Source organism: Macaca mulatta, chromosome 14 (assembly GCF_049350105.2).
Source record: "Macaca mulatta isolate MMU2019108-1 chromosome 14, T2T-MMU8v2.0, whole genome shotgun sequence".
Taxonomy (NCBI): Eukaryota; Metazoa; Chordata; class Mammalia; order Primates; family Cercopithecidae; genus Macaca; species Macaca mulatta.
This window is the reverse complement of record NC_133419.1, coordinates 86,583,121-86,600,312: the sequence shown is the minus strand read 5'-3', so window position 1 is coordinate 86,600,312 and position 17,192 is coordinate 86,583,121. Positions and strand designations below refer to the sequence as shown.

Below are 17,192 nucleotides of genomic sequence, written 5' to 3'. Positions count from 1 at the left end.
GATTAAACACATTTATGAGACATCTAATGCTTCAAGACCCTTTATAGCTCTTTGACATATGGGTATGATGTATATTTTAAAATACCATTTCATTGGATATTAAACATCTGTCATATCTGTTTCCTGGTTTTAAACTCTATAATCTGGAACATAATGACAGTTTAGTTGCCAGGTTTCTTGGTATTGAAGCCCACCACACTAACTTTAATAATCTTGTTGTCTAATTTAAGCTACTTAACATGGAAATATAATATTGTGGGGTAAAGTAAAATAATTGACATTTTCTAAACCTGTTTTGTCTTTTACCTCAGAGTGGCTTAAAGTAGTTTAAAAGTCAGATTCTGGTTTGAATCCTGGCTCTTTTAGTTCTTAACTTTTTTTGAGAACTTGTTTTCAAGTGAGATTGTGGTTATCAACTTTAACATCAGAAACATTTGGAGAGTTTATTAAACTACAGATATCTGAGTCCCAGTCCTGGAGTTCTGATTCAATAGGTGGGACTTGGGGCCCAAGAATTTTTGTTTCTAAGATGCTCCCAGATGACTAGCTGTTATTAGCACAGTGCGTTATTAGCACATGTTAAATGTTCCATAGAGTGGTGAGTTTTTTCCTTTCACCTTGTTGTTGCTGTTTATTTTATTAACTCGCCCTTGAAAGTTCATCTTCCTGCCTACTGACTCCTAATAGCTGAGCCTAAAAGCTCATTGTAAGTTTTAGTATGTGAAATGCTTGCTGTGTGCATTCTCAGTTGCTACCTGCTCCCTAAAATCTTAGTAGGTGTTTGCTGAATTTAGTTCTCTTTTTCCTTTCAGCTTTATGATTTGTTTGCTCATGTATGCTACCTTCTTTAATCCCCAGTTAAGTAACATTGACCCCATTAAGGGGCAAGTTCTCAACATGGAGACCTTGAAAAGAAGTCTGTCCTAGGAGAGATAAATGAAAAGAATGTTCAGTGTTTGAGGCTGAAACAAATTATTGGATAAAGAACTAATTTCACTGTTTTATCTCACGTACTAAAAATGTTCACCTTTTTAATAGTAATTAAGGGCAAATCTTACAGCCCATTTATAGAATTCTTATTGTATATTCTATATGTTCCCCAAAGCACTAAATGCATTTATATCTACTATCTACACAACTGTTTTACATCTAAAAGACATGTCTTCAAAACTTTTTTATAAAAATACAGTTAGAAGGAATAAGTTCTAGTGTTTGATAGCACAGTAGAATTACTAGTTAGTAATAATAATTGCGTTATCTATGTCAAAGTAGCTAGAAGATTTAGAATGTTCTCAACACAGAGAAATGATGAATGTTTGAGTTGTGATAGATGTCCTGATAATTACATGGTATGCATGTATCACAATATCATATGTATCCCATAAATATGTACAGTTGTTGTATATCCATTTAAAAAGAAAAACATTCTATTTTGGAGAATATATAAGTTAAAAATTAGGAGCTGGGTGTAGTGGCATGTGCCTGTTGTCGCAGCTACTCAGGTGGTTGAGGCAGGAGGAAGGCCTGAGCCCAGCAGTACAATGCTAGCCTGGGCAACATAGCAAGACCCCGTCTCTTTGCCTGTCTCTCTCTTATTCTCTCTCTTTTGAGACAGTGTCTTACTCTGTTACCCAGGCTGGAGTGCAGTGGCACAGTTATGGCTCACTGCAGCCTCAACCTCCTGGGCTCAAGCGTTCCCCCGTCTTAGCTTCCTGAGTAGCTGGGACTACAGGCGCACTCCACGATGCCCAGCTATTTTTCGTTTTTTTTTTTGTTTTGTTTTGTTTTGTTTCGTTTTTTGCCATTTTGCCCAAGCCGATCTTGAACTTTTGGACTCAAGCAGTCCACACACCTCGGCCTCCCAAAGTGCTGGGATTACAGGCATCAGCCACTGCACCCAGCCTCCAGACCCCTTAAAAAAATTATCTGTATTGTGTTTGAATTTTTAGACACTCTAGGGTCATGTTTTGAGTTGTTCATTAAAATCACATAGAAGTCTTGAGGTCAGAAATATATCATGTAAGCCAGGCGTGGTGGCTCATGCCTGTAATCCCAGCACGTTGGGAGGCTGAGGTGGGTGGATCATCTGAGGTCAGGAGTTTGAGGCCAACCTGGGCAGTGTGGTGAAACCCTGTCTCTACTAAAGGACAAAAATTAGCCAGGCATGGTGGCATGCGCCTGTAATCCCAGCTACTTGGGAGGCTAAGGCATGCAAATCACTGGAACCCAGGAGATGGAGGTTGCATTGAGCCAAGATTGCATCACTGCACTCCAGCCTGGACAACAGAGTGAGACTCTTGTCTCAAAAAAAAAAAAAAAAAGGCTGAGTGCAGTGGCTCACGCCTGTAATCCCAGCACTGTGGGAGGCCGAGGCGGGCAGATCACCTGAGGTCAAGAGTTTGAGACCAGCCTGGCCAACATGGTGAAACCCCGTCTCTATAAAAATACAAAAATTAGCCGGGTGTGGTGCTGCGCACCTGTAGTCCCAGCTGCTCGGAAGGCTAAGACAGGAGAATCACTTGAACCCGGAAGGCGGAGGTTACAGTGAGTGAGCCAAGATCGTGCCGCTGCACTCCATCCTGGGCGACAGAGCGAGACTCTTGTCTCAAAAACAAGAAGAAAGAAATATATCATGTAAATAGTGTATTGTATAATGGGGTGGCTCTATTCATAAATGCATGTAAAATTTTTTCCCTGTATCATTGATACGTAGTTGGGATACTGAGGCACTAGAAGTGAGGTTAAGGAGTATTTTACTTTGTAGTGTATTGCAAATGTGATTCAAGTTCTGTGAATATTAAAAGAATTTTAAAAATATTAAAATTGCTATGATATTTTGTATTTTAGAATCTTATTGTTTAGGTTCATTTTAATAAGGAAATTAGTTTTTTCCGGGGGAAGACATTTATCCTTTTCCGAAGAGCTACTGTTCTTTGAATCCTGTATCAACTTAAGATATGATATTAGATTATTTTTCCAAGCCTCCTTAGAAATATGCTATTATATGAAGAAACTGTTCCTCTTTTGAGATTTATATTAATGAGACTTTTCTTCCTTGTTTTTAATGTTTTTATCTGCGGTGGGCAGAGAAGGTGACACTAAAGTAGCAAAGTTTTTCTGGTAAATAAAACACGTTTCCAAAATATCTTTCTAGCACATCAAAGCTGCCCAATGATCTGCTTGATTTGCAGCAGCCAACTTTTCACCCATCTGTACATCCTATGTCAACTGCTTCTCAGGTAGCAAGTACTTGGGGAGGTAAGCATTGATTAATTCTATTTTAGATTTTACATGCATCTCTTCTCATTCTGTGGTGTTTTACTTATTTGTAGTTTTTTATTACACTTGATGCATGAGAACTTGATAAATATTAAAATGGTAGTGAAGCAGTTTTATCCCTTGAAGGTATGTTCATTTATTATAAATAATTTAGGAATTTATGTTCAAATAAATTATGAAATGACATTTAATAAAGATAAATGTAAGAGGAAGGACCAAGTGTATTTTTAGGTATGAGATTATTCTTTTAATGTTGAATTTTTATTTCATAACCAGAAAATGCATAGTGGTTATTTTGATTTTGGTGTAGAATTTTTGTTTTAACTTTTGGGGAAATAACTTATCTTTGTGTTAAGTATATGATAAAGTTCTAATAAAACTCAGATGGTATTATCACACAGGAACTATGTTGTGACCAGGATTGTCTTGACCAGCTGTATGGTCAAGACTTAAATGTTTTAAATGTTTTTTAAATTAAGACCTGAAAGATTTTGCTAGTCAAAGAATTTTCCCCTTGTGCCAATAGGTATGTTTGCTGCCCTTAAGCATTTCTGAAGTGATAGGCTTATCTCTCATAGCAAGATAAATTATTCTAATGAGTTTTTACAGTATATAAACAAAGCTTTTTTCATTTTATTTTAATGATTTGAATTTAAGAACATTTAAAATTTTTTTTTTAAGGAACTATATCCTAGAAAGTAAGCTCTGTGAAGGCAGGTTTTAAAATATTTTGTTCTGACAGGTAGTTTGTAAACGTTAGTTGAATAAGTGGACGCTTTCTCTTCTGGACAAGTTCTTTTGGTGTCAAGGTGGGGGCACAGAGCAGATAGTGAAACCCTAAAACACTAGATTTCAGGCTAGTTTTGTGAGCCTGAACTTGATTTCAAAAACTAATTGACTTTGAAGGCTAGTTTAATTTAGCTAAATCTTAAGATCTGAGAGTAACTCCTAAAAATGACAAGATATTAATTGTTAAGTATTTTAGAATTATTTCAGAATGAACTGTAGATAGCAAATTAAGATTTAGAAAGGAGTTTCTTGATACCCTGATGGTATGTTCTGATTTTTGAATTCTTAATTATTTTCTGCCTTATTGTGAATTGCTTTAGAAAAGGTTAGTAGAATTAACATGATCATTTAAGCAGTTTCAGCTTATTTCCTTTTTTAAAAAATGTAGTAGTCTTTTTAAAACTAAGGCTGAGTTGTTTTTCTAAATAGATTAAAAATATTACAGAAGGCCAAATAAAAATATATTTAACATTTCAAAGAAGCTGAACTGCAATTCCTAATTGTTTTGTCTGGACACCATGTACAACTAAAAATGACAAGTTGAAGTTTCTACTTGAAATTGTTAAAGTCACATGTGAAAGCAGATAGACTGTTACGGTGGGAGAACAATTCTAAGTAATTTCAATCTGTAAGAATTGTTCTGTGGCCTGTTAGAAGACATTATTCCATCAAAGTCTCTATGTGACAGACTGCAATATATTGGAATACATTTAATCATGTTTTACTTTTCTATTTTAGTTTATTTTGCTTTGTATGCTATTTCTGTAAAAATTTCCCCCATATTAAGTCCCATAGTTTAATCAGAATTAAATCCTGTCTTGACTTTCATATAAGGATATTTGGCTTCTGAGTTGGTGATAACCAAGGTTTTGACTTCCGCATGATGCTGAGGAGTATTTTAAGCCAAGAATGTTCTAATTCGAGTCAGTATTCATATCCAGGACAATCATATTGATATATATTTTTTTAATTTTTAAAATTAAAGTTTGACTAAACAAAGTTAGACTGAAATAAAGAAATCTCATATATGGCCTGGTGCGGTGGCTCACACCTGTAATCCCAGTACTTTGGGAAGCCAAGGCGGGCAGATCACACGAAGACAGGAGTTCCAGACCAGACTCACCAACATGGCAAAAGCCTGTCTCTACTAAAAATACAAAAATTAGCCAGGTTTGGTGGTGCACATCTGTAATCCCCACTTCTCGGGAGGCTGAGGCGTGAGAATCACTTGAACCCGGGAGGCGGAGATTGCAGTGAGCCGAGATTTGTGCCACCACACTCTAGCCTTTGCGACAGAGTGAGACTCTTGTCTCAAAAGAAAAGAAATCTCATATATGAGAAGCTTAGATCATAACATTAAATGCTTAGGGTATTTTGAAGTTAACTATTTAGCTGAACACTTAAATATGTAACAGTTTACATATAATGCTGCTCTTATAGTATATGACAAAACAAAGGTATGATTTTTTCATAATCCCCAAATCTTGTTCTATTCTTTTATTGGCTTTTATTAGCTAAAAATGAATGCCAATAATAGACCTAGTATTTAATGTAGTTCTTATAAACACCACAGAAATGATGTGCATTCCTGGTCATAGATAGATTAGTGATAAGGTAGAGATAAAGGGAAGAAAAGTTTGTATGTGTATATGAAAGACATTTAAGATTCCACCTTTTGGTAGAATGAAAATGAGAGAACAGAAGCTCTCTTGTTGCCCTCATTGTATTGTTAATGAGCCTTGACTTTTTCAAAAAATGTTGTGGAGTCTAAACAAGCAGTGGGTATTGAATACTAATACCTGAGAAGACCTAGGTTTTCATCACCCTGAACATTTTGTATTATAGCAAACTTTTGAGTTTTTATATCTTAAAATACGCAATATTATCAGCTTGGTACACCGTTGAGTATTTGAAGCAAGATTTCAGATTTTAGTTTAGGTGTAATAGAATCCATTCTGAAGTGTAATTTGCTTTACTTTTAGCTGGCATGAAACACAAAACACTTGATGAAAAAATTTGATTACCTGGGCAGGTGCAGTGGCTCATACCTGTAATTGCAATACTTTAGGAGACCAAGGCAGCAGGAGGATTACGTGAGCCCAGGAGTTCGAGACCAGCCTGGGCAACATAGCAAGACCTTGTCTTTACCAAACAATATTTAAAAAAAAATTAGTTTACTGTGTGTGAATGTAGGTATCAGTTGTTTAGGACTTAAAGGCTATAGTATGACTGTGGTGCCATTTTAGTCTTTGTTTTAACTTTTTTTGGATTTTTTTTAATGACTCTAGTGTAGCATAGAATTAAACTTTTGGGCCAGGTGTGTTGGCTCATGCCTGTAATCCCAGCACTTTGGGAGATTGAGGTGGGTGGATCACTTGAGGTCGGGAATTTGAGACCAGCCTGGCCAACATGGTGATACCCCGTCTCTACTAAAAATATAAAAATTAGCTAGGTGTGGTGGTGTGCACCTGTAATCCCAGATACTCGGGAAGCTGAGACACTAGAGTCACTTGAACCTGAGAGGTGGAGGTTGCAGTGAGCCAAGGTCATGCCCTTGCATTCCAGCCTGGGCGACAGAGCGAACCTCTGTCTCAAAAAAATAAACTTGAATGAATAATGAAAAAAATAATGGACAAAACTGTATTTAAAAATTTTAAACTGGGTGCAGTGGCTCACACTTGTAATCCCAGCACTTTGGGAGCTGAGACAGATGATTGCTTGAGCCCAGGAGTTTGAGACCAGCCTGGGCAACATAGCGAGACCTTGCTTCTACAAAAAAAAGAGAAAATTAGCCGGGCATGGTGCCATACACTTGTGGTCCCAGCTACTCAGAGGGCTAAAGTGGGGGGATTGCTTGAGCACAGAAAGTTAGAGGCTTCAGTAAGCCATGATTGTGCCATTGCACTCTGACCTGGGCGACGGAGCAAGACTATCTAAAGGAAAAAAAAAAAAAAAAAAACTTTAAGGGATTTAGAATTGCCAGTTTAATAGATTAACTTGAAATAGCTGGAGCGTTATTACACCTTAATGAATTGGTTTTTATTATTATAGTGTAATGTCCATAATTAACATCTTGTAGATTACCTGTAATGTTTTGTCAAGTAGATTAGGAACTGGTTTTCCTTATCCTATTGATCTAATTATGAATACATTTGCACATATTTCTGAATATTCTTCTCTAAGGTGTTTCACGTAATAGGAAGTGATTGAAATTAGGTGCTAGGGAAATTAGGTGCTAGATAAAACCTATCTGTCAGTAGAACAGCGGATAACTGGTAACCTTTCTTGAACATGTGTATTCTCGTAAACCAATGGCTCTGTTACAGAAATAGTGTGTGGTTTTTTTTTTTTTTAAATGACTTATTTCATGGCTTTTTTTTTTGCATGAAAAACAGGTATTTTACTTGACAAAATACAATGTACTTTTAAAATTCTATGCAGCTATTAATATCATGTATTTAAAAACAGAACATTTGGCTGTGTGTGGTGGCTCATGCCTATAATGCCAGCACTTTGGGAGGCCAAAGTGGGTGGATCACCTGAGGTCAGGAGTTCAAGGCCAGCCTGACCAACATGGTGAAACCCCGTCTCTACTAAAAATAGAAAAATGAGCTGAGCGTGGTGGCACGCGCCTGTAATCCCAGCTACTCGGGAGGCTGAGGCAGGAGAATTGCTTGAACCCAAGAGGCGGAAGTTGCAATGAGCCGGAGGTTGCAATGAGCCAAGATCACGTCATTGCACTCCAGCCTGGATGACACAGCGAGACTCCATCTCAAAAAAAAAAAAAAATCAGAACTTTCGGCCTAACTGGCCAACTTTAAGCTTAATGCTTTCTTATGCAAGAAGAAGCTAGAGTGACCATCAGTATATATATTAGCTAAAAATACATATATATTTTTAGTACTAAAAACCGCTGTCCGTGGTGGCTCATGCCTGTAATCCCACCACTTTGGGAGGCCAAGGCAGGAGGATTGCTTGAGTCCAGACAGGGGTTCAAGACTAGCATTGGTATTATAGCATCTCTACAAAAATTAGCCAGGCACGGTGGCACGTGCCTGTAGTCTCAGCTACTCGGGAGGCTGAGGTGGGAGGATCACTTGAGCCCAGGAGTTTGAGGTTACAGTGAGCCATGATTGTACCACTGCAGTCTGCCTGGGCAACAGAGCAAGACCCACTCTCAAAAAGAACAAAACAAAAAAAAACCCACTGCACCCCCCTACAACTTCTTGTAACTATTTTCTACTTTTTATTTCTTAATTATTGTTTTCTGATTCTTTTTTCCCAGTGTTCCATTTATTGAGGAGTGGAATGATGGGAAAGATTTCACGTTTGAATAGCATAATCAGTATATTTTAATGGATTTGTAGAACTTTATTTTTTTTAGTGTGAATTAGTGTTCCATAAGAATACTATTATAGAAAAGTTCTTATGTTACAGAAAAAGTTGTATTGAAAAGATGTGTTATTTTAAAAATCATAACCTGAGTATTTTCTTGATTTTTTTTTTTCCTTTTTCAAACAGTTGTATTTGAGCTTGCAGAATGCTTACCTTGAATTTTTTGACTTTAAAGGAAATGTGTCTATATCATAGTAAATGAGCTAGTCCTTAGGCCAGTGTTGCCTTCTTAATGTGCAATAATACAATCTTGAGAGTAAAATACAGTACCTAGTAGTGTGAAGGTACCCCAGTATATTTTAGTGAAGGTCAAGAACTAAACTAGAACAGACAAGAAAGATTCTACTGTTTAGAATTACAGGAGTATCCGCTTATTTTTAATTATGTTACAAAGAAAAAAATATGATAATATTTTTGCTGCTTTTTATTTTTTTCTTTCCCCATTTAGTTAACTTTTTAAATCTTGAGAAGTAAAGAAAAATAGATTTCAGTCATTAGAATGATAATTATCTTGAATAAGGTATCAGTATAATATTTATCTGATTCTAGAATAACATTAGATAAAGTATTTGATAATGGTACATGTTTGATATCATTCTAGTAGGGAAACAACACTTTTGTTGTTCCTTTAGCAAATCATTTAAAGACTAAAGCTCTTAGATAGACATTCAAAGCTGTTGCTGATCTATTAAGTGGGCATTCTTTCATCTCTGTTCTTAATTATCTAAAATTCTTTTCCCCCATGCTTAGATTTTTTTCTTCATCTTTATTTTTTATTTTGAATATATTATCTGCATATGCCAGAAACAGCTTCTTACCCTTAATTTGTCATTACCCTCTTTTTTCTTTGAAAGTTTACTCACGACACACATACCTATTGTCGATATCAATTATTCAGGTAAACACAGCTGTACCACCGCGACCAACACACTCACCTAGGACAGGGAAAATTGGTGCGGGATGGGTGGCTCTTTATAGAAATATCTTGGTTATTATTCTCTTTTTTAACTACCTCACTATTGGCTTTCTGGTGTTAACAAAATGATTTTTTTCTAAGGATTAATTTTAAAATATGTTAAATGCAATTCTTCCATCTTGATAATTAGATATTTTTTGTTTTTGATAATTTAGATATTTAAGATGAATAAACAATAATATAGCTACTATTTTTCACTTTTCATCTTTTGACTAATTACAATACTAATTAATTTACTTCCTTTCTTCGTTTTGCTGTAATACATTTGGACTGCACAGATCCTTTCTCTGCTACTGTAGATGCTGTTGATGATGCCATTCCAAGCTTAAATCCTTTCCTCACAAAAAGTAGTGGTGATGTTCACCTTTCCATTTCTTCAGATGTATCCACTTTCACTACTAGGACACCTACTCATGAAATGTTTGTTGGTAAAGTACCATTTAACCTTTTTTTCCAATCAATGTTTATACTGCCTAACTATATTTTACGTGTCCATTAATTACTTTAAAAGCACTTCAATAATTACTTCAGATTTTAATATCAAATTCTAAAACTAACCAGCAATCATGTAGTGAGTTTTTTAAATTGACACTAGCATCTCAATTTTATTTATACGAACTTTTAGGAAAATTTCTCTTGATGTTGAACTCGTTTTTTTTTTTTTTTTTTTTTTTTAGCATTTTGTTCTCTTATCATGTTACAATGCAGTACTCTAGCTGTCTAGTATCACATGCAGCTTCCTGTTTTAGTTTGGAGAACTGGTTGAAAAGTAACATCTCTTAAACTTACTTGTTCATATGTGTTTATATTTTTCTCTTTGTGCTTGGGAGAGAGGGTGGTTAATCACTCTTAGCAGCTATCTTTAATCTTTTGTTTCTCTTTTAGCTGTTGCATGTCATAGTTTTATATTGTCCAAAGTCTATGCATATCTTTTATCCCATTCTGAAGGATTTCACTTTATTGATAGTATGGAGATAAAAGTAGGAAGTATGTGTTCCATTTTAAATAGTAAAGCAGAAACACAACTTGACTTGGATATTCTGTAATTACAGTATAAAAAGGCAGAATTTCACACTGAGGTTATATAGGGAGTAGTAAGTTTTAAAATATATACTGGGCCGGGCGCAGTGGCTCAAGCCTGTAATCCCAGCACTTTGGGAGGCCGAGACGGGCGGATCACGAGGTCAGGAGATCGAGACCAGCCTGGCTAACACGGTGAAACCCCATCTCTACCAAAAAAATACAAAAAACTAGCCGGGCGAGGTGGCGGGCGCCTGTAGTCTCAGCTACTCAGGAGGCTAAGGCAGGAGAATGGCGTAGACCCCGGAGGCGGAGTTTGCAGTGAGCTGAGATCCGGCCACTACACTCCAGCCTGGGCAACAGAGCGAGACTCCGTCTCAAAAAAAAAAAAAATATATATATATATATATATATATACTGAAGCTGAAATAAATGTTTTTGAATTCTGCTGAAAAAGATGCTAACCCTGCTCCCCCCCAGCCCCAAAGACGATGAAACAACTTTTTTTTTTTTTTTGAGACAGAGTCTCGCTCTGTCGCCTAGGCTGGAGTGCAGTGGCACAATCTTGGCTCACTGCAAGCTCCGCCTCCCGGGTTCACACCATTCTCCTGCCTTAGCCTCCTGAGTAGCTGGGACTACAGGCGCCCGCCACCTCGCCTGGCTAATTTTTTTGTATATTTAGTAGAGATGGGGTTTCACCGTGTTGGCCAGGATGGTCTTAATCTCCTGACCTCTTGATCCGCCCGCCTCAATCTCCTGACCTCTTGATCCGCCCGCCTCGGCCTCCCAAAGTGCTGGGATTATAGGCGTGAGCTACCATGCCTGGCAGACAATGAAACTTCTTTTGTTCGGTTCAGAGAAGCAGCTTAGGGTAATGTGAATTTAAATATTTCATTAAAACAGCATGCAGAAAGTCATCAGTATACCCTAAACAAATCGTGTGACCACATTCTAAATATTCTGTTAGATAAAAAATGAGTGAGGGGAAGGAAGTAGTAACCAGAAAGCGAGTTAGTAGAAGGAGAATAGACAAAGTTCCAAGTCAGGTCTTCTAAAAATATGACTAGTCTAATAGCTTAAAATACATATATACCCAAAGTGTGATAATTCATTGCAGTAATTCTTTCATGTCATTTTGATACAAAGTTGCCAACCCTTACTCTATAGGATTAAGAACAATCCAGAAAAACCAGAATAGCTATATATCTAGGCAGCTTCTGATCTTGACAGAGGGAAGACATTTGATACAATGATATGTGTAATAGGTAATAGTGTAATAGGTAGCTTGTCCTCATTGAAGCTTCAAGAACACTGAATTGTATGTCAAGGAGACTGAGTTGTGGTCTTAACTATGCTGCATATGTGATTGTCTGTGAAAGTGTCTAGGCTTGCTTTCTCACCTGTGAAACCACACATTAGAGGACAGGATCGTGTTGGCTAAAAAGCCAACTGCCTCATATTTCTTCTCTAATGAGATACAGTGTTGGGTTTTTCTTTTTAATTTATGCAAACAGAATAGTTTTTTAAAAGTACTTAATGGAGCCTTAAGTTCTTTTTTTAGTAAGTTGTCATTTGAAGAATGCCAAGTGCTTGGGCTCCCCCCATTTTTTGTTTTCTCAATTACCCATCCCACTCATAACTGTTCCTCCTCTTCTCTTTCTTTTTTCTACCTTCTCTTCTTCCTCTTATTCCTTGCCTGCCTCCCTAGCTGCTTCCCTGATTCTTTCCTTCCCCCTTCCCCTCTTTTTTTCCCTGTCCTTACTCCTTTCCTGCCTTCCTGTCTTGTGTGCCTTGTCAGAATTGTTTGTGTCACTTAAGTTTCTCCTAATACTACCTTTATGTGCCTAGTTTCTTCTACTGTAGCCGGCTCATTCGGAGCTAGATAACAGTATCTTTACAACTTATTTATGCAGGAAGAATTTTTTTTTCCTTAAAATGAGTTTTTATAAACTTGGTAAGAAAAAATACACTGACTTGCTTTCAAAGAACACACTACTTTTTGCCTAACTGCATTTGCCTTAATTAAACACTTGGTGATTTTATGAATAGATGCTTATCATCTTCTTACTTTACTCCATTCTCAAACCTTAAATTTTCAGAAGCATATAAACGTTTTAATATTACAAGGTTATGGAATCTGAAGTTTTGTATAATCTGTGTCTTTCCACATATATTCAAGGCCATTGTGGTAGCAGTAAAACCTCAAAGTCCAGCTGATATTTTCTGTGTGCATAGTAGTTATTACTGTAGTTAAGTTGGGATTAAAAAGAATGCTTGACACAACTAAAGAATTGAGGCTCTTGATTGCAAGAATTGGACAGGACTAAATATTTTTTAAATGGAATTTATTAGGGCGTTTGATGGTATGTGCTTGGAGCCTAGTGAACTTAGGTTTGAATTCTAGTTCTGCTTCATGAACTATGACTTTAAGCAAGTATTTAACCCTTTTAAGGCTATGCAAGTTAGGAAAATAGTGTCTTGCAGGATTATCATGAGCTTTACATACATGACTACGTAACATCTAGCACTTTGCTAGGCATATAAAAGTATCAAAACAACTACCACTAAAAACTATCTTGGGAGCTGGGTCCAGTAGTTGGTGCCCATAATTCCTGCTAATTAGGAGGCTGAGGCAGGAGGATAGCTTGAGGCCAGGAGTTTGAGGTCAGCCTGGGGAATATGCAAGACCCCATCTCTCAAAAAATTTTAAGAATTTAAAATTCTTGTATATGTGGACCACATCATGATTAGAATGTACTTCTTACCTAAATTATTATGTAGTCATCTTAAACATTGGTTTTTTTTCTTTATTGCTTTTAGATTTTAAAATTGCCAAAGATTATTCACTTTTTTTGGTCTAATAGCAATGAAAAGCTCAAGAAGTTCATAAAATTTGAGTTGTTCTTAATTAATTATATAGCAATAGTAAAAAAATGTCTTGTTCTACTTACTATTTTATGTAAGGTGAAATACTTGGGATTAAACTGAAAAACCCCTAATAAATTTTAGAATCAAACAAATGGGGGTTCGAGTCTTGGTTCTGACAGGCTTACTAAATCTTTGACCTTGGGTAAATTATGTAATCTCTCTTTGTTTCCTCATCTGTAAAACGGGGATAATAACTATGTCATAGGGTTTATGTGAGGTTTAAATAATACCCTGTTTATAAAGCCCTTGCATAGTGTTTAGTAGTGTTTAATAAATGGTAGTAGTTACTTGACAAAAAAGTATGAGCCCTAATTTATTGTAACACTACCACCAAAATCAATTCACAGTCCAACCAAGTTTTGTAAAAGGTATTTGGAATGCCTTTCTTTCCCCAAAGCTTGTTGATCTTGTACTTTTCAGTTAATTTATTACTGTCCTCTTGAGATTTATCCTGCAGGGCAGTGGTTTCTAAATGATAAACTGTGGGTTGGTGCTGGTTAGTGAGAAAGTTTTCACTGAGCCTTGGTGAAATGGAAGAGTAAGCAGGACCTGTGTAATAATATCATAAAGTTAACCTTAACTCAGAGCTCAGCGCCTGCTCTTTTTAGCATGTGCGTGCGTGCGCGCGCGTGTGCGTGTGTGTGTGTGTGTGTGTGTGTGTGTGTGTGTGTATTTCTGTAAACTTTCCCTTTTAGAATAGTGATACTAGCTGGGTCTTTTTGTTTTAAATAACTTTTAAAAATTAAAAGTTGACAGTCCTGATAGTTTCACAAAAAGTTGATGATGTGCATTGAAATTAGATGTAAAACTCTAACCTTGTTGGTGTGTGTTTTTCAGGCATGCAATAATTACTTAAAAAATTGTTACTTTGGAAATAAACTGCTTGCCTCCATGATAACTATGTGACTTTAAGCAAATATTAAAAGCTGATTCGCTATTGCAATTTACTAATTTTTTTTAACTTTTTTCCTCTGTCTATAGAGGCTTTTAAAACTTGAGATACAAGTTCTGGGTTACTTTATAGTCTTTCTAACCTTTTATACTTTTAGGTAATTATGTTGTAATTTCACAGATTGGTACCTCTAGGCATTTGAGGAGATGGCTCCTCTTTTACAGAAAATATTGAAGTCATTTCTGTGTGACTATAAAGGATAAGCTTATCTTTTATATCAATCATATTCTAGAAAGCTGAGGCAAAGTAGCAGGAGAAAATAGGAATTTGATATATTGGCCTAATTTTAAATTGTTGTTCCATATATAATCTAAAAGTTAGTGACATCATAGCCAAGATTGTTACCAGAATGATTTAAAGAACATTATCTGTACTACTAACACTCTGATAATAGCATGGGCACATAATTAAGCATGATAGATTTTTTTCTTGAGTAGATACATTCGCTTTTTATGTAAAGGTTAAGAGAACAACCAGTAGTAGTAAGCTGATGGCATAATTCCTAAACAGCTCGCACACTTAAAAATATTATTAAATTGGTAAGTCTAGGATTCTCAGATCGTTTTCATGAATAGTCAGGAGATTTATATACTAAATTATTTCGTATTTTGATAGTGTTTTGTGTTCTCATTGTATGACCAATGTCTTTGAGTTAATAGTAGTTTAAGGGTTATGTGATTATGGAACACGATCAAACTGGTACATTCTCTAAAAATGTGTGTGCTACAGAATAGTCATTATAGGATGTGTAAGATGCTACTTTAAAGTAGTATCATTAATGTGTATCAGCTTGTATGGTTCTTTGCTAATAACAAATTGTTGTTTCTGTCTTTGAGGAACTTCTTGGACATCTCACCAAATCTTGTCCTCCTTTTTACAGTTTTCTTTGAGATCAGTCTTTCTAGTACAACATACTTCATTGTACTTCTTTACATCCTGGTGTTTTACATTAAGAATTCACAGTGAGATTCTGACCCGAATAGAGGAGGGGAAGAGAGGGATCCTAAGTTTAGGACACCAAAAGTTTAACTTCTCCCTAATGGTGTAGTTGTTAACCTTCTAATATAGGTGGGTTTTGTTTGTTTCTTTGGTTTTTTATATTCTGACTCAGTAGAATTTAGAAAAGGAAGAGACCTTGGGAGCCTTATAACATTCCAAAAGGTGAAATAATTTCTTCTTTGTGATCCTTGCGAGGTTGCTGTTTATTTGGATATACTCAATGATTGAAAGTTCTCCAAATCACATGACAGCCCTAATATTTTTAGGTGATTTTAATTCTTTTCAGCCCTTAGACATTCAGAACCTTACTCAAATATAACCTCGCATAATTGGAAACCTTATATTTGTTAACTCTGTATAGGCTGATCTTAAAGACATGAGCTTATTATCTGTGTAATACCACTAGCATTAGTGTAATGCAGGCAAGAAAGAATAAGGTCTGTTAATGGTTTTGTGTTTCAAGAGTAGAGTCAGCTTAATTAGTATGCTTGAGTTTATGCTTGTCATCCCCACTATTGCAAGTACTAAGTTGAAGTTAGAGGGTGGTTGAGAGTTGAAAGTGGCATATCTTTTTTCTCTGATGTTTTAAAAGCACATGGATACAGATGGACATAAGGATTAGTGAGTTGCACCATTGAGAATCCCATCACTGAACTTAAGCTATTTAGCTTTTGATTAACTGTTGAAGGAAGGATGGAGAGAAATATGGAAAATGGGTAGGTGGGAGGGAGAAAAACTTTTATCTTGGGGATACTGAGAGGTTTCATACTTGTTTTTTAAGCACTACAGAATTCTTACTGCATTCTCAACTGATCCCTTACATTGCGTATGTATTTTGCTTCATGCAAAATCTTGTAATTTTAGATGTGTTTAGTTTTTTAAAGATTATCCTCATACAAAATTAAGGTAAAAGATACACAAAGATTTCTGTAATGAAGCATATTTTCCGTTCAGTGTCAGTTGCTTATTTGTTAATTTTGTCAGTAGGATGATTTTGTTAGAGAAAACCTAATCGCTGCAAAAAATGTGATATAGAAAACATCTTGCTTGAAGGATTGGCTTTGTTTTTGTTTGGGGAATTTACTGCATTTTCCATTCTATTGTCATCATTATTAAATAGTTGTAAATGTAGAGTTATTAAATAATTGAACTTTTTTTTCCATTTTGGTTTACCCAGGATTCACTCCTTCTCCAGTTGCACAGCCACACCCTTCAGCTGGCCTTAATGTGGACTTTGAATCTGTATTTGGAAATAAATCTACAAATGTTATTGTAGATTCTGGGGGTAAGGAAAAAAATTTTATTAAAAATATTATAGTGTCCTAATTTAGATTCTGTGTAAGGAAAAATAATGCTGCTTTTAAAATGTTTAAGTATATTAAGTTGGGGTAGCCAAAGAAATTGACCCATCCCCCCAAGCACTAGACGAGAACTTCAAGGAGCTGTTTAGTCATTATTCTTTTATTGGTGCCAGTTTAGACTTTGGGAACATTTTGTTAGTCCTAGAGCAAAATAAGAGAGAAAAAGAGATTTAGCTCTATAGAATGCTAAGTTGCTTGTGACTGTGTGTTGTGACTATGTTGTGCCTTTTTAGGCATGCAATTTTTACCTTTACTGAAATGAATAATAACAGTATTGTATCTTAATGTATGAAATTGGCTATGTTTGGAAACTAGAATAATATAACTTGTGGTACCTTGACTTGTTTAAATAATCTATTATAAATAATTAGAATGTATTAAATGATCAGGCCTGCGGGTACAGGAGCTTTTTATTGTTTTATATATGATTCTTATTATGATTCATTTGTCTTAAAGAAACTTTTTAGATCTGTAGAGCCAGGTTTCCACTTTG

General features: G+C 35.9%; 1 protein-coding gene across 17 annotated transcripts in view; it reads left to right on the top strand.

Moving 5' to 3' along the window:
- The window catches only part of PICALM (phosphatidylinositol binding clathrin assembly protein), a 112,446-nt gene that overhangs the window by 69,357 nt on the left and 25,897 nt on the right, over positions 1–17,192 (top strand). For 9 of the 17 annotated variants that reach the window (NM_001266499.1, XM_028832638.2, XM_015115314.3 and 6 more), the window contains 3 exon segments: positions 3,155–3,258; positions 9,718–9,867; positions 16,516–16,623. In NM_001266499.1, coding sequence (NP_001253428.1) covers positions 3,155–3,258; positions 9,718–9,867; positions 16,516–16,623 — 362 coding nt within the window. 17 annotated transcript variants of the gene reach the window in all.